Here is a 27,014-nt window from a genome sequence, read left to right as displayed (position 1 = left end):
TCCAGCCTTTACTGAGTATGTGATACTAATGAATCCAACCCAGGGCTTCATGCATGCTATGCAAAGCTCTCTACCACTAGGCCATATTCCTGGACCTTAAATTTTTGTCTTATTCACTGTATAACCTGGGCTGATCTCAAAACCTGGAACTTACTATCTTGCCTAAGCTTCCTAAGTGCTGGTATTAGAGGAATGCATAACCACTTGGTTCTTATGATATAGATGAAATACTTATAGATATATTTACTATTTAGCTTTTTTCTGTATCATCTTGTTATACATGTATCTATGTGTGGTAGGCCTTTTCAGTGAAAAAAATATTTCATAAATGATACTCTGTTCTTGACTGTTAAATAAATCTGACCTTCATAAATTTGTATATTTTATGCGTACACTATGACTGTGATAAAAATTAATGTCACCCTTGGTGGAATAACTTATTTATAGGAAGTCATTTCCTATTCCATTCTTAAAATTTTCTCATGAAATCTTATCTTCCAACTATATTTTTCAGTTACGTTCTCCCTTTTGACTAAGCGTTGGTTAAGAGGCTTTATTGAGTTATAGTCTTGTACGTGCACATCCAGCCATCAGATCTGAGTCAGCATTAAGAACAGAATACTTGTTCAAGAGATTAAACCTCCCACATTACAGTACATTTCTCATTTTGTTGTTTCTTTCCTTTCCTCTCCCATTCTCCATTATGAGACTACCCATCAGGACTTCATGTTTCATGATTCGCCATGGTTGCAGTGCTCTGGCCTTCTAGAAGGGAAGTTTACCTGTGAGGGCTCCTTCTGAAAGGCGGTCATGTTGTTTTACATCTTTCAAATTAAAATGTGTGATTGATCAGTTACTGATTATTTTTTTGTGTGTGCCAGTCCTGGGGCTTGAATTTAGGGCCTAAGCACCGTGCCTTAGCTTTTTTTCTCAAGGCCGGTCAGTACTCTATTATTGGAGCCACAGCATCACTTCCATCCTTTTTTTTGATAAATAATTGGAAATGAGTATCTCACAGATTGTCCTACCGTAGTTGACTTCAAATCACAATCCTCACATTTCAGCCTCCTGAGTATATAGGATTACTGCCATGAGCCATGAGTGCCCAGTGTATAATGAGTAACTCTAAAGAAGTGGATAACCAGGAATACATGAAGAAACTCAGCATTTTATAAACCCACAGGTTTATTCTGCATGCCTGTATCTATACTCTGACCCACATAGAAGCTATAGGAGAAAGAATTCTTCTACCACTATGGAAGCTAGGAGAAAGAATTCAATCAAATGATTCCTACATGACGAATATTACTGTAAAGCTCATCGCTGGCTTGAGCTATGTGGAGCTACTGAATACTTTTTCATGAATGCTCCTTTGGGCTGTTGAAGCCCAGGGCACAGCTCTGCAATGGTGAGGAACATATGGCAGAGGACCTAAAGACAGTCTCTGCATCTAGTTCATTGAGTTCAGCGTATAATCTAAGCAAACGGCTTGCTTAAAAAAAAATCCACCTTGGCAAAGTACTGCCCAGTCTCAATATTAAAGGAAGTGACATAATTTCATCCAAGGGTAGAATCTGGCCTAATTATTAATGAGAACGATGTTGTTTATCTCAGGGCACATATTAACCTAGGAAAGTTGTAGGCTTTAAAATAAATCCATACCTTCTTTCAATGACATTTACAACTGACCTGGAGTGAAATGCAATGGAAATCCACTGTTTCTTCGTATAAACAGAGAAACTGGCAGGATCGATCTAAATTGCATTTCTAAATAATCATCTAAGGCAAGATTTTGTTTAAACAATTTAAGCTTCATTTCTTTTGATCTTTCAGTCTCAGCCTCCTGAGGGCTAGGATTATAGGCATGCACCATTGTAATAGAGCAATTAAAATATAGCTTTAATTTTTAAGGACTAAGGGACCCTCTCCCCAGATTATCTGAGTTTAGGAGTTTTTTCTACAATAAACTGTTCATTAATTTTAAATTTCTTTAAAAACTAAGAAAAAGAGATATTAAATAAGCAAAAGAATAAATATAAACATATGAAGAATATAATAAAATATAAAATATAACATAATATAAATAAGCAAACAAATAAGCAAGAAGCCTATGACTTTGAAAAATCACTCAAATCCTATGTGTTTAAGGCAAAGCTATTGTCAGACACAGAAAACTTCTAACTTTAGGTTCCAAACTACCATAATGGGACTAAACCTATTTGTATATAAGTGGGGTAGATTCCATCAGTCTAGTCTTCTTTGTCTATGACCTAGCCACTGCTAGACAAAGGCAGAACTGTTTGTAAGTGATTTAACTTAATGCAGAATCCACACTTCCTTGTTAGCTATAATCCATCTGTTTTCTGAAATCTGACTGTATTGGGCCCTGATATCAATATACTCTTACAGTCAACCACTAACATTTGCTTCCTGCCTCAGTCAGATGAGAACAGGAATGAACCATAGTCACTGCAAGTCCTCTAAGGTGTTATCAAAGTGAAACACAAATGATAAACACATTTGATATCTCTTTAGGTTCATTAAATTGATATGGCTAGTATATCTAACTGGTGTTTAGTTCATACAGATTACCTTTAAGCATGCAAATTAGACTGTTAGCATTCCAACAACTCATCTTGGTTAGTTTCAAACAGTTGAGTATATGCAGATTTTAGTTTCTAAAGCTTTCCTATTTTGCTACCAGCCAGCATCAAGACCTTTGAAAATGCAAAACAACCAATAACAGTCACTATGCAAATCAGGAAGACTGAGTAAGACTCATTTTCATGTGCCCAGTGTATGGTAGGGGGGGCCTCTGATGCACATCAACAACACACTGGAAACAGAGATGTTACCTTCTGCCCTGGACGACCAGACTCTCCTGGTTCTCCCTGGTAAAAGAAAACCAAAGATGAGAAAAGGTAACTCCACAGAGCTTTTCATCTCATTCTCACCCTGGGGTCTCTGGACAGCTCCACAGAGATGGCCCAGCCGACCCTTAAATCCCAGGCAATTTATTCACCTTATTCTTGTAACTCTGCATCTCATTAGATGTGGACATTTATCGCTGTGACTATTTATGTGTAAATCCACATTTTCATAAACTTCACGACGTCGGGAAGAGAAGGCAAGTCCTTTCCCCCGCCACCCCAGTCACGGGGCTTGAATTCAGGACCTACACTGTCCCTGAGTTTTTCTGCTCAAGACTAGTGCTCTACCACTTTGAGCCACAGCTTTACTTCCCATTTTCTGGTGGTTAATTGAAGGTAAGACTCTCATGGACTTTCCTGCCTACGCTAGGTTTGAACTGTGATCCTCAGATCTCAGCCTCCTGAGTAGCTAGAATTTCAAGCATGAGCCACCAGCACCTGACTTTTTTTTTAAAGCTTCATTAGTTTTCTAGATATACCCCTGTTGGGTTTGGAAGGCCACTATTAGAGAACAGGAATGGGGATATAACTTCCAATGTTGGTAAAGGAAAGAGACCCACAAAATCAAAACTGACTTCTGTGGTATAAACACAAGTTGCTGTTACCTTAATTCCTGCAGCAGAAGATCCTGGGTCACCCTACAAAGAAATGCCAGAGAGATTATGCCACAAGTTATGGGAATAGAAAACATCCACAAATACCCAAAGGGAGTTTACCCAAATGGATGCTCTAAGGGACCCTGTGACTAGTGGGTTTTATCTAGGCTCCATAGATAACTGTGCCAATATGTCAGCTGAACAAATGGAAATGATTTGAACCCTAACAATGCAGTTCTTCAAACAAGGGGGTTTACTTGGAATGCAAAATAAACAAGATCTAGGTGAACATAATTGTCTTCCCTTAACTGAATACCAAAATGTAATCCAAAGCAATACATTATTTATTATTCAGGGGGTGGGAATTTTCTGTGTTCTCTTCTTCTAGAATTGATTCATTGATTACTGTTTGCCACATCCGGGAGTGCTTTGACCCTGTGTCTTTGGAAAGTTGAAGTTCAATAGATAAAGTCAAAGGGCTAATGAGGTCAGCTTGGAACAGGCCAGACAGCAGATCTGTTCATTTCCCCCAAGAAGCACTGATATGTCTGTCATGCTTTTCCCTGGCTTTACACTTCTTTCATTGTAATGTGGTCCCTGCAAGGTACAGATGATGGATGAGTTACGGGTGATGGGGACACATGGAAGTGCTGGGAGAATGTTTTGAGACCGAATCTGGTCTTTGAAAAGGCACTGTGTCCTGTCCAGATTTCATGAAGAATGACTTCATTTCTAAGGCAAATTAACTTTCTATAGCAGCAGAGTGGGAAGAAGAGTCAAGGATATGGAGAGGCCAGTATGGGCTGCTCCTTAGTTCTGAAATGATGCCAGCAAAAAGACAAGACCATAGAGCTCCTTCCAGCCCTTTCCACCCGACGAACATGATAGGAGGACAAAGAAAAGGAAGAAAGTTATCTGAGATTGTTGGGAAAATAGCCATTGTCACAGGGGAAGGCCCAGTCTGTGGTTTCTTCAGCTTGCCTGAGCTACCAGGTCTTCTTCCTTGCTCTGGAGTATAGAAGCCACTCATCAATCTCCTTTAGAGACAGACAGACAGCACCTCAGGGCTTTTTGCACGAACACTCATCCCCCTCCCTCATTTCCTCTCATTCCACAGTTGACAGCTTGTTTTGCTGTAGATCCTGGCTTGAATGGTTTTGCCATTGTCAAAAAAGTTTGACATCTACCCACCTCCCACACTCGTCTGATTGTATAGCATCATGTGCTGGCCATGTCTGTAATTGTCCATTTATATTTCCTGTGTATTTCGTGTCTGTCCTTCTAACAGACAGCCAGTTGAATGGGACCTGATTCTTAGATCTAAGTTGACTTAGAGCCTGACCATAGGGACTGTTAGATATGTCATGAATGAACAGATCTCAAACAGAATATTGTAAATAGGCCAGCAGCCCAACATCAAAATGAAAGAAAAAAAATCCTATGGAATGGTCAAAACACAAGAAGGAAATAGTAAATTTGCTTGAGGAAAGACATACACATGGGAATGTCTTTTGACATTTGTAATTGCTATTACCCAAGGAAAAAGTCAAGCACAACTAAATAAAGAAAAAGGACACTAAGTACTGTTTTTCTGAAGAACAATACTCCTCTTCCCAATTACTAACATTCAAATAAGTTCCAAATGGAGGGAAGAATAAATGTAGCTAATAACAATACTATTTAGCTTGAAAGTTAGTAATGCTAATAAACTAGGTTTGCAATATTTTGCACAGCAAGGCCTTTGAATTCATAAAGGCAATTTGAGATTGCAAAATTCCTTTTTTTCATGTATTTTTATTGTAATTAATAGAAGGGTTACATTATATTCTCCACATAGAAGGTGCATTGATTCACATACATTGATACCCTTTCTCATGTCTTGGTCTCCATTTCCCTCTCCCCCACCCCTCATCTTGTTTTCCCCCGTTCCCTATCCAATTTCAAATAACCAAATACAAATATATCTGATATATCAGATAACAAAGTAAGATACTGTAACAATATGAGATAACCAAGGGACAGCAAAAGAGATGAGAGATAACATATAACAACAATCCCTAAACTCTACTTCCAGGTTCTTCCCATTAGAGAAGAAAAGGATGTAGTGTCTTTATTTCCTTTCTATCCACATGGCACAAAGGCTGCAGTAAACTTGAAAATCAAAGGAAGTTGCTCGTATTAAGTGGTTACATTTTTTCAGTATCTTTAATGAAAAGTGGTTAGATAATCCATGAGAATGTAGACCAGATTTCCTTTTTCACAGAGAGAGAATGGAAAGGAAGGAAGGATAGTCTCTTGAAAGACTGGATTATTTGTAGAAATCTGAGATTTCAGTTGATAGACAACTAAGAATTACACACACACACACACACACACACACACACACAGACATATATATTTCTCTTTTTAAAACAAGTTTTAGAACTGTGAAATCTCCAGAAATTTTTATAACCTTTAAGTGGCAAGGGAACTGCAAGAAGACAATCGTAAGTTAAACATTTTAGATGATAATGCTCCAAATAATTGAAATAAAAGTGTGTGCTTATAATCCTCCTCTCCTCAGAGTGAAATGAATACAGGATTAAAGTAGGAAACTGCTCTCCAACTAGCTCTTAAATATACTCCTAGCTTCACCAGCCAGTTGGTTTAGAAATAAAAATTTCCACAGAACATGGATAGGTACATACTATGAGAAGATACTTGAGATACATGAACTGAACTTGACTATGTTCTAGTCAAGCCCAATCCTTGGATTGGTTTATGATTATTTTCAAGTACAATACATGATGGGGAATGATATGCATATGTTAAGTGAACAAGGCGACATTTCTTCATCATTCATTCATTTCATAGTTTATGGAGCAACAGTTGTATTTAATTCATGTTGTGGATAGAGGGCTGATGGGAGCTGGGGAGACAGCACTCAACAGTGAAATTAAAAACCTAACCCTTGCTTTGCACTTACAATAAGCCTTTATGAACACACACACATACATGCACACACACATGCACACACATATGCATATGCATCTATACTACAAAAACTGTAGATAGAAAGCAAGCAATGTACTTTCTTATTCTTTCCCTTCAAAAATCTGGTATGTGACATAAGCAGTCCAGAGCTTGTCCTAAGGCAATGACTTTTAAATCAAATTTCACTGGATTTAGGAATGAGCAAACCTAGGAAATGGGGACATAAGGTGAGGTTTAGAGGAAGAGGGCATACACCAAGTGTCTAAACAATGCTGGGCTAGAGATGCCCACACTGTTATGGGAGCATCCACTGAGAGACCACCAGGTATAATTTCAAGAAAAGATCCTTTTGTTTGATGACTCCAGATAACAGGTGGCTTATAAAAAGGTCCCAAGCTTGCAAATCAAAGATGTCAAGTGTGAAGACAGTGTGTTCATAGAGATGGAAACAAGGAAGAAAAACAGAAAGAAGCAGACAATTCATGCCAACAAAGTGAAGGTGAAGGTCCTGAATGAGAAGATAAGCATGCCACGGTCAGACCATTCAAGTAGGACGTTCAACTGAGTGGAATAAAAACTCTGGAGAATCATAGTAACTACCCATGCTTCAAATCAGTCCTTGGCAGGTTATTCTTAAAGCTTCAGTGCACCACAGTTGCTGGACACACACACACACACACACACACACACACACACACACACACACACACACACAAAATAAAACCCAGCCTAGTGAGTTTCACAGTTCTACAGTATTCCAGATGATCAGTCTGGAACAGGCTCAGATTGCTTTACCATCCAAAGGCACTGAGTTTGGATCAAAAGGAAGCAACAACAAAAAAAATAGCTTATTAAAGTGAATCAGTCAATGATGTAATGTAATACATCAATGGCAGAAAAGAAGCATTTTTAAAAAATTTTACATCTCAACATTGCTCAGTGATGAATGAGTTTTACATCCTGAACACAAAGGCCACAAGAAAAGTGTTTCCAACATGCTGGAAAGAGATTATGTGACAGAAGCAGGAAATGTTTAAAAAAACACATCAAAAAATTATATTCCAATTACAGCATTCTTGGGATGAATGCAACAGGTCAGATTACACATTATACACATTACAGATTCCTATTTACAACCCCCTGTTTATATCCATTGGAAGTTTATAGAAATGATTTCCGTTTTAGCCAAGGCATTTCTTGTTCTCAATTTCAGTTGACCAATAAAACTTTTTGATAAAAAAAGAAAACCAACCCATCTTGTTGATTTCAATTTCCAGGTGGCAAGCAAAGCTCGTATTTATTGAGTTTATGATGTGTGAGTCAGTATGGCAAATGATTTGCATTAATGTATAAAATAAGATCAGTATTCCTTTGAGATTTTCCTTGATATTTTCAAAGAAAAAAATTTCCTTGGCTATTGTAAAATTGAATTTCAAAACATGTGTGATTAAAGAGAACAATTGCTTTCCTAGGTTTCTCTCCCAAAAATGAAGCTTTTAAAATATATATCATCTTCTGGGAGCTGGAAATTTGGCCTAGTGGTAGTGCTTGCCTAGCATGCAAGAAAACCCAGGTTCGATTCCTTGGTATCACATGACTCAGTGGTCAGGCCCTGAGTTCAAGCTCTAGAACTGGCAAAAAAAAATAAAATAAGATATACATCGTCTTCTAAAGCATAAATGCTTTTTATACATCTGCATAGGCACAGTTCATACTTGATATATGTATATATTTATATTTAATTTAAAACATTGTTGCTTGAAGAAATTGTCCTCTATGTCAAACATTTCCTTTTTTTTTTGTCAGAGGTTGGCCAACTGTGGCCCAACAGAGCTGACCATCTGTAAGGCCTAGGAGCCAAAATACTGTTCACATTTTTAAATGGTTTGAAAAAAAATCAAAATAACAATCATATTTCATGACACATGAAAATTACATGAGATCAAAATTTTCCTGTCCGGAAATTATGTTTCCCTGGAACCTGGCCACAGTTGTTTGTTTACATGTTTTTCTGTTCATGTATTCACGCTATAACAGGGAGTATGACGGAGACCATATGGCCCACAAAACTGAAAATATTTATTTTCTGGTTCTTTAGAGAAAAAGTTGGCTGACTTCTGCTTTTCCATAAAAACAAGAAAAGTGCAGTGCAACGTGATCCAGGTTTATATAATTAGGGGTTTTAATGTGACATTCAGAGGCAGAGGCAATGCCTGTATCTCCAGTATGTTCTCGATACTGCATTGGACATTTTCATGTTCTATTTGATTGTAGCATGATACTTAAATTTAGCCAATAAGCAAAACAGATATGTATCAATGCTACTCAAACGCAGTTTTTCTTTTTTTGGCAGTACTTAGGAATGAATTCAGAGGCTTGCTAGGCAGTCTCTCCCTTATTTGAACCACATCTCCAGGTCTTTTTTGCATTGATTTTTTTTTTTTAGGTTTGGTCTCACTTTATGCCTAGCCTTGGCTGGCCTGAGCCTTGATCTTACTACTTGTGCTTCCTCACCAGCTGAGATAATGCATGTGCACCATCATGCATGCATCTCAATGGTTGAGATGAGTCTTGACAGCATCTTTTGCTCTGGCTGGCCCTGAACTATATCATTTCCCAACGACTACCTTTCAAGTAGCTATGAACATGAACTACCATTTCTGGTTTCAACTTCGAGAGTTTTTTGATCCCCCAAGATGGGTCTTGAGGTCACCATTCAGGACGTCACTGGAGACTTGTACGTAGAGGCCATGAATGACTAAATGCCCAACAGTCCCGAGAATAAGGAAAATCTCTGATTCCCAGTTAACCAGAAACCAAGAATCACTCTAGTTTCTGGACTACTCTTCGATTACAAAAGAGTCACTACTTGGTGACACTAATTCATCCCCACTCCTGTGCCATATTTATTTTTATGAGGAGAAAAATAAATTCTTTTTATGTTGTGGGCCTGTTTCTATGACTAACCCTTATCCATATGTACTGTAACTGCCTTCAAAATGGAATAGTCTTATTCTCAAATATAAGTCTAGATGAATAATTCTTTCTTTATCCCTCAATTGCTTAGCTTGATTGATATTAAAATCCATCTGACTCTATTCTAATGTTTTGCTTCTGAAAAGATTTTTTACCTAATTCTTACATAGTAAACTAGCCTTTCTACATCATAAATGTCAAAGTAGGAATCCAAACAAAAGTTATACTAATAATTTATGAGATGGGTTTTGGGTGTGGGACAAGGCGAAGAAGGCAGCCCACTGTACTACCAGGATGTTCAAAGCCAAAGGATAGGGAGACAGAACACAAAAGATACAAAATACCCAGATTTAGTGCATCTCAAGGCAGCAAATTTTCAAACCTGCATTAAATCTTGGGCACTGGTGGCTCACGCCTGTAATCCTACCTGCTCAGGAGTCAGATCTGAAGATCAAAAGGTTCAAAGCCAACCCAAGGAAGGAAAATCCATGAGACTTTTATATCCAGTTAAACCTCTCCCCACAAATCTGTGTTCAAGGCTCTTTATTAAGGGACATTAACTTATGAACAGACTTACGTTTCACCCCCATTCTTCAATAAGTTTTTCCCTAAAACTAGAACATATAAGACACAAGGAACATTCATTTCATATCCCTGTGTATGAATGGAGCATCCCAGGGATAAATCAAGTGTTTTTACTCCTTGGAAAGACATTTCTGGAAACTTAATTATCCATTTTTCTAAAACTTTTGATATATACCATTTCCTTTCAAAATACATCAGTGTGTTCATAGAATAGGCAAAGTTCATTTTTGTTAACCAAATATTTGTAAGTTTTCTGATCTTGGAGAATTATCATATTACCTTGTCATATAAAGTCATTCAACCTTTTATAACCTCCCATACTTTTTATGCAGATGAAAGAATATTCTTGCCACATTTCAAGAAAACCATACCTTTTCACCTGCTTCACCTTTGGGGCCATTTTCTCCAGCATCTCCCTGAGGAGAGGGAAGAATGACACATGTAAAATGTCTGGGTGGCGTTAAGCAATGTGTCTTCAAAACAAATTAAGTTTCTTTCCAAACACATTACAGATAAAAATCTGCTACAAATGTTTTACAGAGCTAATGTACTTTCACTTGACCAGCTGCAGGACACCAATGCAATTAATTTTATTACACTGAACATGGATGAAGAGTTTTAAATCACACCATTAACAGAAATCCATAATGTGCTACCACCCACCAGCTCATTCTGACACCCAAACTTCCTCTTTCATTTCTCCTCCATGTAAAGACTTTGTCCTGACAATTCCCTCTGTGACTCGTTTGCCGCCTCTGTCCTCTCCATTCTTGCTCCTCTTCCATTTTCTTTTCTATTATTACTGGGGTATAAACTTGGTCCTTGAACCCATTAGTTGTTTTCTGCTCTTCTGGTAGTCTACCATTTGAGCCATAGGTCCACTGCCAGCTTTTTGATGATTAATTGAAGAATCTCACAAGCTTTTTTTTTTTTTTAAACTGGGCTGGTTTTGAACCATGATTCTTAAATTTTAACCTCCCGAGAAGCTGGGATTCTAAGTGTGAGTGGAACTTGGCTTCACTTTTCCTTTTTAGCTGAATAAATTCCACCCTGTTTTCAAACCCATCTCAGTTCTCTAGGGACTCAAAATTCATAGTAAACACTGTGGGGTGAACATTTATTTCTCTCTAGGTATGGTTTGAATTTTGTGAATTTTATTAGAAAATGTTTTCCCTACGCCATAGCACAATGAGTTTAGGAACGTAATGCTTGTTATTTATTTGTTCTTTTTGAGAATTACTGTTTGAGCTTTCATTCACTGACATCTTCTTTCTCCTCACAATACCAAGCATCCAGGGTAGAGCTTTTCACTTATTATCCAGGCCTTGACCTTTCAATTCTTGACTAATGTAAACCTCACACCATAGTAGAGTGGAAATAGGGCCTGTGGAGCTAGGAAGATGTAGTCTAAATCTGGTACTCATTGGGCAAAGAAATTCTCTTTGTATTACGTTTATCTTGTGGAATGTAAGGGTAGGAATACATCATGCACTGATAAGAAGTTACAGCCTGTGTAGAGAACAATTAGACAGGCCAGCCCAAGGGAAAAAAATACAAGACCCTATGTGAAAAATAACTAAAGCAAAGACAGGCTGAGGATGTATCTCTACTACAGAACCTGACTAGCAAGTATAAGGTCTTAAGTTCAAAACCCAATGCCACCAAACAAAACAAAACAAAAACAAAAACCAGAAAAACAAAAAAAAGAGAAGCATCTTTATTAGGAGAGCTGGCTCTAAGTGGTTGTAATGAAGAGCTTGACTGAGATATCCCTTTATGTAATTGAGTTTTATAAACTTCCCCTTTGCTTTTCTTCCATTTTCACAAGTGCCCCTTTAATCCTTTTGCTTTACAATGATGACAAATTCAGTACATTGAAAACTTCTTTCCTGATCCTTAGATGAACATCTTTGTGGGATCCATTATAATATTGCTATGTCAGCAAGATCCTGTCATTTTGGGGAAGAGCATGATGTAATATCGTGGTCATTTCTAACTCTGCTAGTAAACTCTCAAATGCTATTAAAGCAACAAGAGAACCAGAAAGCTAAATATCACTATATGATCTGAGAGACTAAGAGGAATCAGGGTAGGCACAAAGTAGCGAGGAAGGAGCCTGGGAGCAATCTAACATGCAATACCCTGCTTTTCCTTTTGTTCCTCGTTCTGGTTTTCATAGGAATTCTTTGTGTGGCAACCTTAGGTAATTGCTTCAGGTAACATCTGCATCCTTTTAACCTCATGACATGAGAAGTGGTAGACAGACATGTAGATGCTTAGGAAGTATTGGAATGGCACCAATGATGGAGAAGAATGAAGTTTTTTTGGCTGGCTTAGGGATTTTTGAAAAATTTTTAAAAAGTTTGATATACAATGTTTAATTTTGCTCCCTTTCTCTCTGTATCTTTAAGCCTTTTAACTCAAACTTTTGTCTGAATCTAAGAATTATATTATTTTCTTCCTTCACAAATCAACAGTTTGAAAGACACACAAAATAAACATGGTCACTGTCCCAATCTATCCATCCAATCCACTCATCCCACTCATCTATCTAGCCCTCGCATTAGTTCAACCACCTGTTCATCCACCATCTACCCAACTCACCATCCATCCCTCTCCATCCATCCATCCATCCATCCATCCCATCCGTCCATCCCATCTGTCCACCCATCCATCCCTTCCATCCACCAATTTATCCATTCATCTATCCCATCTAATAGCCATCTATCTATCCTATCCCATCCATTTTACCATCTCATTCCATCAATCCATCCCTTCCATCCACCCATCTACCCATCCATTCATCCATTCATGCCATCGTCCAGCCATTTGTCCTTTTCACATCCACCCCATCTCATCCCACCAACCCACCTAACCACCCGCCCATCCTATCTGTTCATCTATCTATCTTTCTAGCCACCATTCTTTCATCCAATCCATCCATCCATCCATCCTGTCCATCTGTCTTTCATACATCTATCCATCTATCCATTCATCCATCTAACCAGCCATCCATCCAGGTCAGTTTGGGTAAGAACATAAATACACACAATTTTCTTACCTTTTCTCCTTGTTCCCCAGGTTCTCCCTGAGCAAAAAAACAGAGATTGGATAACTTTAAGTGATAAAACACCTCATTAAGAAACATCAAACCAATGAGATACTGAATAGAGTAGGTCAATTGTGCTTGATTTTTGATTTGGGCTAGTTTCTATATGAAAACAAGAAGTTGAGTTTCGTGAACTGGGAATGTACATCAACACTTGCTGTAATTATTTGCTTTTGTAGGAATAAAAACATGCACAAAAATTATCAAGATGTTCCACAATGAACTTGCTAAAGCTTGAAGAAAAACATAGGTGGCAATTTACCATGTGAAGAGGTTTCCTAAATCTATTTTTTATTTTGCCTAAACTCAGTATCAATAAGGTAGGCTTGCATGTCCCTCCCAAAAGTCTCTTACTGAAAGTATACCCAGATGCACAGATTATTTCAGGGTTATGAAATCCCCTAACATGATCATAAACATTCATTCTGGAACTAAGACATTGCTACCATGTCATGAACTTTAACTATTGGTAATCAGTATATTCTCTATCATGTGTAGTTTAGGAAATATTTAATACCTTCAGCAGTGATACTAGAAGGTGCAAATTTTCTGTGCATTTATAAGAAGAAATGTTCTTTCTCAAAATAATAACCAGGAGGAAGAGGAGGTCGTACATGCCCAGGAGGCAAAGACAGGAGGATTACAAGTTGGAGGCCAGCTTGGGATACATAGTAAGAACCTGTTTTGAAATTCAAGGGCTGCTACCGTATAGCTCTCTGGTAGAGTGCTTGCTTAGTATGTGCAACAACCTGGCTTTGCATGTGAGCATGAGAAAAAAGACCAGGAAAATGTGAGGATAAAAATTCAAAACTGTGATTTGAAAAGTATTTCACTTTTAGTTTATTTAGGACAGGACAGTGGATGGACAGGACAGAGGATGGACAGTAGAAGTTCTACGATGCATCATATACATTGTGATGACACTTTCTAATGCAAAGCTGAACTGCTGCCATGAAACCAGAATGTTTAATTGGCTGTAAGGCAATTATTGTTGGTTTAAAAGGACAATTCATTGGAGAAGTCATTCTGGAGACAAAATGCTTCATTCTCTGAAAATCAACTTGACCTTTCTGGCCCACGGCATTTCTGGCTATGTTCACTGTTCAATATCCATCCTGATGGCCCCGTTGCTAGGCAACCAAAAAAACAGCATCATGAATATGCATCAAATATTACCTCTCATCATTTGGCTTTTTTAGCATAGAGCAAAAGAGGGAAGGAGACAGAAAAATGGCTCGAGTCTCAGGTCTTTTTTCTTTTGAAGGACAAAAGACAGGTCTATACTATGTTTCTAAGTCTATCCTAGGTGCCTGTCAATTGCCACAGACGTGTAAAATCATCTGGCAAACATGTGTGGGTGTGGGTATGTACCAGCACAGCTGATAGGATTAGACATTCGTTTTCTACTTCAAGGAATGTTCACTCATCAAAGAACTTGGTATTTGTTTACCTGTTCGGTTTAAACAAAACTGTTACCAATCTTTTCATATGTAACAGATTCATTTGCTCTTTAAGAAACATGGATGTGTAACTCTCCTTCTAAAGTCATTACACTTTTTTCTCCATTTAGTAATTCCAACTGAATCCATTTTTAAGTTTTTAAAAATTGATCTATTCTGTTCTTCATCTGACTAATGGGTTTATGCTGTGTGGAGGCTAAAGGTGTCCATATTTTGAGGAACAGACATCAAGGCAACTTGCATCTTATTTGTGGTGAGGCCTGGAAGAATGTACATTTTAGGTAGCTTGGATATAACCCCACTTTCATATGCTCATTTAAGAGGTAAAATGACGAGAGAGAGAGAGAGAGAGAGAGAGAGAGAGAGAGAGAGAGAGAGAGAGAGAGAGAGAGAGAGAGAGAGAGAAGGAGAGAGAGAGAGGGAGGGAGAGAGAGAGGGAGAGAGAGAGAGAGAAGGAGGGAAGGAGGGAAGGGGGAGAGAGAGAGGAGAGTTGCGTTTGTTGGCACTGGGCCTCACCTCTAGACTTTGCAGTCTCACTTGGCTTTTCTGCTTATGGCTGCCACTCTACCACATGAGCCATACTTCCAGTCCAGTGATTTTTTTTCCTGGTTAATTAGGAGTTGGAGATGAGGGTCTTACAAACTATTCTGCTTGCTGGCTTCAAATCTCAATCCTCAGATATCAGTCTCTCTTAAGTAGCCAGGATTATAAGGCATAAACTGGTAACAGTCATATTGAGCCAGTCTTAAGACAACATCCTTATATTATTTCACTGCTGCAGAAGAAGTGTTTTAGACAATCATGTCTTATTTCTTTTTTCTATACTTTTAATACTTAATGAGGATCACAAGAATAATTTATTCCTTAGTCACAAAGTTCTCTACTGTAACAGTCTTACACTATGGACAAGAAAATTCATTCAAGTGAAACCAACGGGTTATAAAAACATTAGACAAAACATTAGACAAGTTTCCCATGGCATGGACAGCTGTTCGATGAATGGTTCTGCATGGCTCTATTTACACTAACCTTCAGTCCTGGAAGTCCGTTCTGTCCTGCTGTTCCAGGCAACCCAGGTTCACCCTTAAAACACAAAAGTAATGACTAATACAGGCAAAACTTATCCATCATATGGACAACCAAAGGAGATAATCATCTAGTAAGAATCTAGAAGTACAGACAGAGCATGTAATTATTCATATAAATACTACATGATCAATAGATGGATCTAAATTCCATGTTAGAAACAGGGCTTAATATCCTGTGTGTAATCTTTCATCATTAAGGAAGCTAAAATAACTTACTGGAGGAGATTAGTATATACATGACAGTAGGCAAATTGCAGGCATCAAACAAGTATTTGTGGAATGAATAAAGGACATTGATAATGTATGACTGATCTGATGGAAGATTTTTCACAATCCATCAACTCAGGAAAATAAAAGTAATTATATTTCCCTATTAGTTCAAGTAAATATTTGCCATCTGAATCTCAAAAAATGTATCTTTGAACACTCAGCCATAGATGCCACATTGTAGTGTAAAACTCACTGAAGCTCCAGATTTGAGTCTCTCCAAGGTTCAGGGTAAAAATGGTGATGTTATTAGGTTGAAAAATGCTTCTGATTTTATTCTGGACCCTGATCAGTGATTGTTTTCCAAACAGAGGGGAAAAGTCCATGAAAGAACCCAGAAGAGAAAGAAAGATATCGTGTTCTACTATTGCTGCTAAGTGGCTCAAACTCACATCCAAGAGAACTTTCTTTTAAGGAACATTCTCAATACCCTGACTGCCACTACTGGATAGCTTTCTTCTTTTCACAGACAGAAGACAAGGTGCTTCATAGTTGATTTTTTATTCTTCATTCTGGTGTTCTTTTTTTAAGAGAAATTTTAGATTCACTGAAACAATTGATTTGGAAGAAGGTTTTATAAAGTCACCCAGAGAACAAGAATTGAGTCATTTTCATTTTTGTTTTCTCAACTTGAAAAACATATCTATAAATAATAAGATATTTATATTCATTAAATAAAGCTAACTTTTCTTTGTGTATATTTGACAGGCAAAGAAATTAAGACATGGAGAGTTAATTTGTCCAGATTTACACAAATGTAGTCAAGGTTTGACTTGTTACTGTCTGGCTTAATAATTGTATTCTAAATGCCTTGTTTCCAATTGAATGAAGAAAAACTAGAAATATATACGTATCTTCTATCTGGCAAATATAATGTAACCCTTCTATTAATTACAATAAAAATATATGAAAAATATCTAGAAATCCAGAGAGTAGGCAATATACTTCGAATCTCAATTTCAATTGGTTATGCATACCATTTATAAGTAATGTAGAATTGGAAGTTGAATTAAACATAACTCATATAAAGACAATTTATATATAGTTCAGACACATCATACCACTATTTGTCTAGAAGAGTAAAACCGTTCTTTCTGAGTGTTGGAGGTAGGGTTGGTAGAGTGCTAGCGAAAGCTAGCTAGACCCAACTGAGTCCTAATCTGAAATATTGTCTTCCTAGATGATGACATTATTATCATTTTTTACACTCCTTGTCCTGGATTACCACATTTGCTAAAGTCCTAATTTTCTGGTACAGATTCTGCTTCCTATATAAAGTCACACAAACTACACCTCCTGTACTTTTTTTTTTTTTGGTTGTTGTTAAGATGACAAAAATCACTGAGAACAATGATGACCATTATTGGACAGATTTGATATGCCATTTGTACATAACAAAAGCTGAGAACTTGGAAAGAGAACACATCCTGAAAGAGGACTATCGTTTTACCCTGCAGCCAGAAAAAAAAGAGCTATTCAATCTGTTTTCTTCAAACAGCCCACAACAGGATGCACTAATATCATAACTCATGGTTTGAATGCAAATAAGAATTGTTTCCAGGGAACAATACAAACTTTGTTTGGCCTTTCAAAGAATAACCATGGTAGCCAGAACTAATTTTCTTTAATGGTTAATCCCCTGGAACTGGACAAAATTCATGCTGAGATTTGAAGCATAAGAGAAATGTTTCTTAGGTATCTGTATAATGTTCTCCTTAATATATGAATAGGGAGGGACAAAAACTTGATCTCTTTTCCTCTTCAATTGTATAGTAATTTTATTGGGTCTGTTGTCTTATATTCTTTGACCTATGGCCACATATTTCCTGGAAACTATAGGTATATTATGTGCTGTGATGTTTTGATTTTTCACATCTTTTTAGAGCCTTTGAATAGTTTGAGGGTCCTCTTGAAGTCAGGGTGATGAATTAATTAGTCTCCCACTGTCAGATTTATTTTATGTTTAATAAACATAAATAAATGTGATATATAATCACATTTTTTTCTGCAATATTCTTTAATGATGAAAACTCCATGAGTTTGCTTTATAGTCCCAGGAAACATTTTACGGCATTGTTTCTAAGTTGCTTTCTGAAAGAATTTGACATTTCACTTGCTTTTATAGTCATCTGTTTAGTGTTACTTTTCCACTCTCTTCATCAGCTTTGAATAACACCATTTTAATTTTTGGTGGCTATTTTTAATAAGCACAAAGAAGCAATTGCAGTTGTTCAATTTTCTATTTCTTTCCCACTTTCAAGTTAAATATTGTTTCTCATGTGTTTCTAATTTAACTAATCTTAGGCTAAATAGTGAGTAGGAAGAGAAGAGGAATGGCTTAGAACATCTTTCCAATAGGCTGCATCAAAGAAAATTCCATGAAGTTTGATCAGGGAACTAAAGAACCTTCTATCCTTGCCCAAAGTTAGTCTGTCAAAGTCGTGTGACAGGAATACTCAAGATAAAGTACTCTACACGACCAGCACTAAGCAGCTATGGGTATCTGTGGGGCTTTCATTCATTCATATCACAGCCAAATATACAATAGGAGAACACAGCAGTTCTATCAAAACAGAAAAAGAGCTGATTTTGATAGAGGATAGCTGGTCAACAATTTATTTAGATATGTCTGCTAAGAGATAAGACATGAGAATGATGTAATTTTAGGAAAATAAGTGAACTGTGATCAGGCAGCTAGGAGTTGAGGAATCACAGAAGACAGGTAAATTGAATTCATCAGAACACTCATCAGATTTGAAGATCCAAGTTGGGATACTCAAAGAGACACATGGGGGAAAGCTCCTCTTAATTTCCCACACCCACCCATCACACCCCCACTTTTTCTTCCCATCTCCTTTCTCTCTCCAGCCCAGTTTTCACCAGGAAGAACCTGAGCGGTAATGCGTGAAACAAAGCATGCAAAGCTCTTCTATTTTTCCTTACCAACATCAGTGCTACCCCTTTCCACCTCCAACTTTACAGCCATGTGTACCTGGGGAAGCAGATACCGAACACAGGACTAATGTAGGACTTTATGGCAAAAGGGGAAGAGCAGACGCTGAGCAGGCATGTCTCTTTGGCCCCATGAACCCCACAGTTCAAGGGAAGGCTGATACTCTGTGCTGGATAAAGAAGGCTTAGGTGAAAGGCATTGCTTGTCTGTTTCCAAAGGAAACTCTGTGCACCATTTCCTTTCAAAATAAAACTCTGGAAGGCTCTAACAGTCACCTCCAACTAGCCAGAGACCCTGAGCCTGCACAGTGATGGTCTTTTCTGTACGTATAAAAGTTCTCCTCGGCATGTGTTCTGGTGTGTGTGGGAGGGGAGGTTAGGAATAAAGGCTTATGATTTAGGGGGACAAAATATCAGACAGGATAAAGGGCTCAGATGAAATGGATGGGTTTCTTAGAAGCGAGGAAAGAGCTACCTCGAGTTGTTCAGCTCCCCTGTGTTCCACGAATCTCCCCTAAATTAGACCATTAGCACTCACTCCAACTTTTGATTAGAGTTAGAATGCCAGAAAAGAAGTTTTAGCAGCAGTAGGCAGTCAACATCTGACAGTCCTTTAGCAAGGGGATGACCTGTGTTGCCAAAGGGTTGTGGGTATCTGGAGGCTCTCTGTGAACGTGGAAAGAGAAGAAGGAAGCTCCAGGGGTGATTGGGAGACCACTCCCCCCAGACCCCTAACAACCCAGAGGGGAGCAGGATATAGGACAAAAGCAGCATCACAGAACAAGGATGAAGAGACGGAAGCTGCCGGGATCTTAGTGATGATGCTTAGTTGCTTGACAGCGTAGAGTGAAAACCCCCACATCAGTGCTGGACTTTTGAAGTTTCTGTAAATTGAAGACATGCCTGTATTTTTACATCTGGCTCTGTTAAGTTTTAGACCTGGAAACATAACACCCCCTTGAAAATATATCTACTGTGTGTGTGTGTGTGTGTGTGTGTGTGTGTTTATATCTAGCAAATATCCTTTTCTCGCATTCTTAATAATAAACCTATCTATAGTTTGAATACTTTTTTTTCCTCATGGAAAGAAAAATGTACTCAATTATTAGGCTATGTTCCACCCGAATAAATTCTAAATGTCATTGAAGAGCACAATGAGGTAATACTTATTAGCATTCCCCTGTACCCCCACTCTCTTCCCTCCCCACACCTCTCTCCAGGATGCCCCTGAATCATGAAGGCCTCCAATTCCAAGAGAGGAAAGCAGTCAAATTTTACTGTTTTCACAATTGTTTTTGCCTGATTAAACTCTGAAGTAAATATTTACAGTATCTATGTGGCAAATGAGGAAACTAAGTTACAAAGAAGGTACTCTTGTCCATGTTTATTTAAATACTGACCACATTCTGTGGATCCAGTCTCAGAACCTCTATGATATGCTGCCATTTGATTACTTAACTTTGAAACTCTATTCTAAGAACAGCTGGGTAACACTGAGCAGAACAGCTCTTTGGTACCTCAGTTTCCTCATTTACAAAATGGACATAACTGCAGCATTCATATGACAGGATTCCATGAGGAGCTAATAGGAATATAAAACTTAAGAGTGCCTCATACTTAATAACTGTTGAGTCATTTTAGCCATTATTTTATATACAACTTCCATCATCTACACTAGGAAGAGATAAAAGAGAATAGTGAAATTTAATTTCTCATAAATTAATGCCACCCATGCTGTTTCATGTTGGATCACTGCTGTCTGCCTGAAGAACCCTTGGCAGCGGAATCCTTTCACTCTAAATTGTTTTTTAAATCTACAACAAAAGGAAATTGTAAATGTATGGGGTTATCTATCATCGAATAGGTCTTATTCTAGGAAATTTAAGTTAACCAGATAACAAATAGACCTATAACATACTGAAATCACTCAGGAATTTAATTCAGTGTGTGTGTGTGTGTGTGTGTGTGTGTGTGTGTGTGTGTGTGTGTGTGTCCCCACAAGTGTATTGGGAATCAAAGATAAGGCTTTTTCACATACTAAGCACATACTACCATCCAGTTACCCTCCTGACTTCAGATTTTTAAAATGATACTTAGGACAGCAAAGAAAAAAAAAAACCATTGTGTTGAGAGCTTACAAAGGGTAGAGTAAATCAGCCATAAGAAATATTGGGTTCACTAAATATCTCAGTGTGTCGACTGGAATCAATGGCTTGACCTTTGGAGACTGAGAGCTTCAATTTATCTACTCTTTAAATATTCCACAATAAAAATGCCACAAGAAGTATGCTGTGAAGATTAATGTCAGTAAAGCACCCTAAGACATGTGTAAGAGATAAAAAGGAATTCCAAATACCATAATTATCAACTAATTAAAATTTAATGCTACTTAAAAAATCACATAGCTACCTGAGATTTCATATGACACACTAATATAATTCTTAATTTACGATATATTTCCAAGTTTAAAAATTAATAAGTCCTAGAAAAGCACCAGAAAAATATATGAAACAAGACCATTTGATATTTTTTTTCTTTTCCTTTGGAAAGAATTTCTGTGACGCTCAGGCAAATTCTAGCTCACTTAGTCAATTTAGTTTTTTTGTGTGTGTGTGTCAGTCGTGGGGCTTGAACTCTGGGCACTGTCCCTTAGCTTTTCAGCTCAAGGCTAGTGCTCTACCACTTAAGCCACAGCACCACTTCTGGTTTTCTGGTGGATAACTGGAGATAAGAGTCTACGGACTTTTTGTGCCCAGGCTGACTTTGAACCGTGATTCTCAGATCTCAGCCTCCTGAGTAACTAGGATTACAGGTGTGAGCCACCGGCACCTGGCCTAAAATAGTTTTTAATTCTGAAAAATCATTGACACTATTTATAGCAATAAATGGATTAGACATAAACTCAGAGCTGCATGAATTGAAATTCTTGTATAATTTGTTTGTCCCAGATCTCTTCTATGACATTTAGGGCTTAGACTTAACTGCCATTGAAATAATTTGTCATGTTGCTGTCACACTCTCATAGCCACTTGTTAGGATCAAAGTGTAGAAAGGGGAAAAATACAGGGCTGTAAAGAGTGCCTATTCAGAGATTCAACATTAAAAACTAACCCATCAATATGCCAAAAAAATGTAAAAACTCTGTCTTCTGCCCAGGAATTCTTAAGTTTAATGATAATTCCATTATCAATTACCTTAAACAGGTCACATTTGTCCATCAAGTTTGAGGTAGGCTGTATCAACAGACATTCATATACAAATCTCCCTATTTATACATGTGTGCATGTAGAAAGCATACAATAAGATCTATTCAAGAGAATTACAAAAATTGTATTTGTGCCCAATATGATTAGCTAGGGAAAGAAAAAGCAACAGTGTCTGCTTTAGGTATGAGTTTCCATTAGATTTGCCTTAATCTCTTTGGCGAATGGATGCAAATCTAAATTGCGGAAAAACAACTTTCCATCTTGTGAACAGAGGTTGCTGGAAGCAGGATGTCTAGAAATTGTGACCTGGTTGGCCTTTTGTGGGCTCTTCTCACTGGAAGGCTTAGAGACATGCATTTAGCTTCTTCTCTCAGATGAGCTACCCTCTGATCCAAGAGAGGAAAGGAACCCTTCAGAGAGCTCAGGTTACCAGCCCCAGAACTGGAGATGCTACCCCACTGAGATTGTGCTGCTGAAATAATTATGATTGGATCTTTGTCCTTCCTGTATTGATAGTACTGACAAGCTAGCCAGTCCACACAATGCAGGGGGCAGGTGAGGGGGGGGCGGGGCACGCTGGAGAGTGGCCAGGAAGAGAGATATATTCTACCTTATTGTCTAACTCTGAATATTTGCTTCCTTCCCGTGATGAATTCTACGATCATAGGTGTTTGATTAACTTTACTGAGCTGCTGCTGTATAGTGTTCACTTAGTTGCCTTGTTCAGTGAGTACCAGGTCTACTTCTTTTTATTTTTAATATTGGAGGCTTAGAAAGGTTAAGTAATGTGCCCAGAAACATATCTTTCTCCTTCTCTCTCTACCCCTCTCTCTCTCTCTCCCCCTGCCTCTGTGAAAAGATGCAGCTTACTGTCTTCCACTGACTGCAGAAAAACATGTCTCCCTTCACAGGCTATATTGCCACAAGGAGCTGGAGTCTGATGCCCTTTTTTTTTTTTAAAATGTGTGCCAGTTTGGGGGCTGGAATTCAGGGCCTATGCACTGTCCCTGAACTTCTCTGGCTTAAGGTTAGCACTCTACCACTTGAGACACAGTGCACTTCTGGTCCTTTGAGTAATTTATTGGCTCCAAGAGTCGCATGGACTTTCCTGCCTGAAGACTATTAAAATAAATACTCAGGAAATCTTAAGTTTGACAGAACTCACCTTTTCTCCATTCATCCCTGGAATTCCGGGTGCTCCAATGGAACCCTGAAGAGTCACAAGATTAGACCACATTGACAATCATAATTATGAAACACCTCTATTCTAAAATTTGTTAGTTATGTCCCCTATAACTTTTACCATGCTAAAACTTGTCTGGAAGATCCCAGGTCACATTTCATCCACTGTGTTCATATCTATGCAAACAGCTTCTTTGAAGTACAGAGTCAAAGTATAAACTTGTCTCCAACTATCTACTTAAACCTCAGTTTTAAAGAATTTCATATCATACATTGAGATCCTTATCTATCAGAAGGCCTCATGCTCTAAATTTTATTGTCAAGGAGTAAGTAACCTTAGCTTGACCTGGAAAAATTACTACCAGTAGTTGTAATTCTTGAATTTCACAAATGTACACAAACAAATTAGAATTAAAATAACAGGTGTTTGTTACACAAGCAAAAGGGGACCACCCCAACGCAAGTTCATGTTATATGAAACACTTTCCTTCTGGACAGTTTCCTCAGTTTGAGGAAACTGAGGGAAAATAGGTCTTCTGGAACAGATTCAAAGAGATGCCATATAGATTAATACACTTAGTCAGGAGCACCACAACTTCCTGGCCAATAATCCTTTCAAAAATGAAGGTGTGTGTACACATTGAGACCAGGTGAGTGTGAATGGCTGGACATTGAAGGGGTGGAAACTCATAATATTTAAAGCTTGGAAGTAGAGAGGTGTCTCAAGAAGTAGTCAGCCCAGAGCAAAAAAGCTAAGCAAGACTGAGAGTCCCTGGGTTCAAGTCCCACAACTGGCACACACAAAAACATCTTAGTTATTATCTGAGAAAAATACATGTAATTAAGCAGACACAGAAACATTAGTCAATAGTGGTATCTTTCCCTTTTTTTTTTTTTTTTGCCAGTCCTGGGCTTGAGCTCAGGGCCTGAGCACTGTCCTTTGACTTTCTCAAGGCTAGAGCTCTACCACTTGAGCCTCAGCACCACTTAGAGCTTTTTCCTATGTATGTGGTACCAAGGAATCGAATCTGGGTCTTCATGCATGCTAGGCAAGCACTCTACCACTAGGCCAAACTCCCGGCCCTCTTTGTTCCCTTTATGTCTCACTTTTTGGCTTTGGAGGAAACATTTTTAAGTATATTTACTCTTTGTTTAGAAAACATTTTTTCTTAGCTGTATATTAAATTTCATTCATAATAATTGGGAATTCAAACTAGTCATGTAAACCCAAAACTATAGTCTATTAACAATAGTAATTATATGTAAACCAACTGAGATGGTAAGTTTCTTGGTGTGCTGGAGATTCTATAGAGTGGAACATTGAAGTATTTCCCCAAGCTTGAAATGGTAATTTTATCCTGGTGGATTAGGGTAGCTTTACAATTTCACACTATGCTTAATAGAGACATTATTGCGAGGGACAAAGTGTTCCTACACTCAAGGCATCTCACATCTCATTGGCTTTTACTAAGTTTGCAGGATTATGTTTCAACAGATGCCACATGCCCAGGCTCTATCTTTGATGGATTCCAAAGATAAAGAATAATCACTTTGCCACCTGTTAGAAGGCAATTGTTCTAATTTTCTGTGGGTTAAATATCCTCTCTCTCCCTCTGACAAGATGGCAGGTTAGCCAGGAATGGGGACTTAGTGATATTTTGTTGGCAAGGAGCCATCTACCTGCTATATATATTATTATATATAATATAGTATCTATAATATTATTTCTATAATATATAATTATTATATACTATCTATATAAAATATATATTATAATCTATATTCTATTCTATGTTAATTATATAAGTATATTTTATATATCTTATATAATATAAATATGAATTCTATATTACATCATATATTCATTTATATATATGTATATATAATCTCACATTGGTACTGGTATCATTTTAGAACTCCTTATCTTTTTCATCACAATGTAACAGTCAATTCAACTCACAGATGGCTGTGAGTAGCACTGAAATCACTGTCCCCAAGTCACTTTGCAGGTTACCTTAACTATGGGGCATACATATTGGTCAAACAATGCAGCAAACCAAACAACAATCACATTCTTTGTGGTGGTCAGTTTCATGTCCATTTGGCAATTTAATGTTTGGCCAAGAACAGCAATTATTTTGAAATGGCCTTAGATCCTTTACGTTTTTTAGGTCCAGTCACAGTATTTTATTAGTAATTTGGTTCAAAATTTCAATACCCAATGCACTGAATAATTTAAAAGGAGCCTTCTCTGGGTTTACTGAACATTTTCTAATAGATTAGAAATATAATGGTGCATTGCACTGAATATATTTTTAGACATCAAGAATGTGAGCCAGACGATCGACTTTAGCATGGCTTATTATAGCTAATTCTACCCCATTCTTCCATTGCTACTAGGCAATGGAGACATAATTACTCTCTCAATATTGTTTATACTCTACCTTTAGTCCTGGAGGCCCCAGAGGACCCTAAAGATATAAACAAAGACAAAAACAAAAATTCAATTAGCACAATACTATTGCCAATTCAGTCTAAATGACCAATCACAACTGCCCGATTTTCTATACAGAAAGTACAAAATGAGTCTGCTTTTCTTACTTCCTTCCCTTTTTAAGACCATTAAAGATATATAGTAGGATTTCATTTTTCAATTAGAGAAAAGGACTCTTGGCTACCCCAGAGCATCTGTTTTTTGTTGTTTTTTTTTAACTCACTTGCAAAGCTATCTCATCAACCCCATTTGGTGGGCTAGAGATAGAAGTGGATAAAACAATGCAGATCTGCTGCTGGTGGTTCATGCCTATGGCCACAGCTACTTAGAAGGGAAAGGATCTGAGGACTGAGGTTCAAAGCCAGCCTAGGTAAACAAATCTTACTTCAAATGAGAGAAGATAATGAAGAGACAGACTCTCATTTCCATTTAACTGGCAAAATGTCAGAAGTGGAGCTTTGGCTCAAATGGTAGAGTCCCAGCCTTAAAAGGAAAAAAAACAGGCAAGAGCAAGAGGCTCTGAGTACAAGCTCCATTACTGTCACACATGTGCACATACACACACACACACCCCCAAAACCAGACAACAATGAAAAATAAAACCCCACAAAAAAAGTAACAAAGTTTCCTGGCAAATGGTCAAGACCACATTGAATTCCTACATTTACAAAACAGTAAGCAGATTTACAAAGGCAATTATTGAAAAGCATTACAAAGAAGCACGTTTTGTTCTATGTTTCCTCTTAGGAGATGTGGTTCAATGACCTGCACAACAGCATGTTTACAAACTAGAGGAGGCCAAAGCCAAGCATGGCACCGTGCATGCACCTGAGACCGGAAGCACAGATGCTGTTAGTACCAGGATGTGATGTGGAGATGTGGGGCAGAAACACCACATCTCATGAGATGAAAGGCAATATTTACATAGAAAATGCAAATGTGACAGTTTTGAAATGAAGCAGTTTTCAACCACAAAGTGAGTGTTAGGATTCTGTTGGCTTGATTCAAGCAATGCATAGCTTTGAGACAATGGAAAGGAACACAAAGAGATCTAATTGTAGTTCCAACTCCGTGTGTCTATTTTTACAATATTTAAGTTCTTTGTAAAGTTTGTTTTGTTTTGGTATCTGTTAGTGAAGTTATAGATGTGATCACTTCATAGAAAAGCTTTCTAGACCTTTATCCATTGCTAATAG

General features: G+C 37.8%; 1 protein-coding gene across 1 annotated transcript in view; it reads right to left on the bottom strand.

Moving 5' to 3' along the window:
- Col25a1 (collagen type XXV alpha 1 chain) overlaps positions 1 to 26,125 on the bottom strand; it is an 84,712-nt gene extending 58,587 nt beyond the window's left edge. Inside the window, exons 1-7 of the mRNA XM_090356541.1 lie at positions 26,042 to 26,125; positions 23,308 to 23,352; positions 15,659 to 15,712; positions 13,122 to 13,148; positions 10,432 to 10,476; positions 3,536 to 3,568; positions 2,856 to 2,891 (exon numbers count right to left, since the gene is read on the bottom strand). Coding sequence (XP_090212667.1) covers positions 2,856 to 2,891; positions 3,536 to 3,568; positions 10,432 to 10,476; positions 13,122 to 13,148; positions 15,659 to 15,712; positions 23,308 to 23,352; positions 26,042 to 26,125 — 324 coding nt within the window. The remainder of the gene's footprint in view (positions 1 to 2,855; positions 2,892 to 3,535; positions 3,569 to 10,431; positions 10,477 to 13,121; positions 13,149 to 15,658; positions 15,713 to 23,307; positions 23,353 to 26,041) is intronic.
- Between the last annotated feature and the right edge of the window lie 889 nt (positions 26,126 to 27,014).

Source organism: Megascapheus bottae, chromosome 23, assembly GCF_031878675.1.
Source record: "Megascapheus bottae isolate mThoBot1 chromosome 23, mThoBot2.hap1, whole genome shotgun sequence".
Taxonomy (NCBI): domain Eukaryota; kingdom Metazoa; phylum Chordata; class Mammalia; order Rodentia; family Geomyidae; genus Megascapheus; species Megascapheus bottae.
Note: the sequence above shows the minus strand (reverse complement) of the source record. Positions and strands in the feature narration are given on the sequence as shown.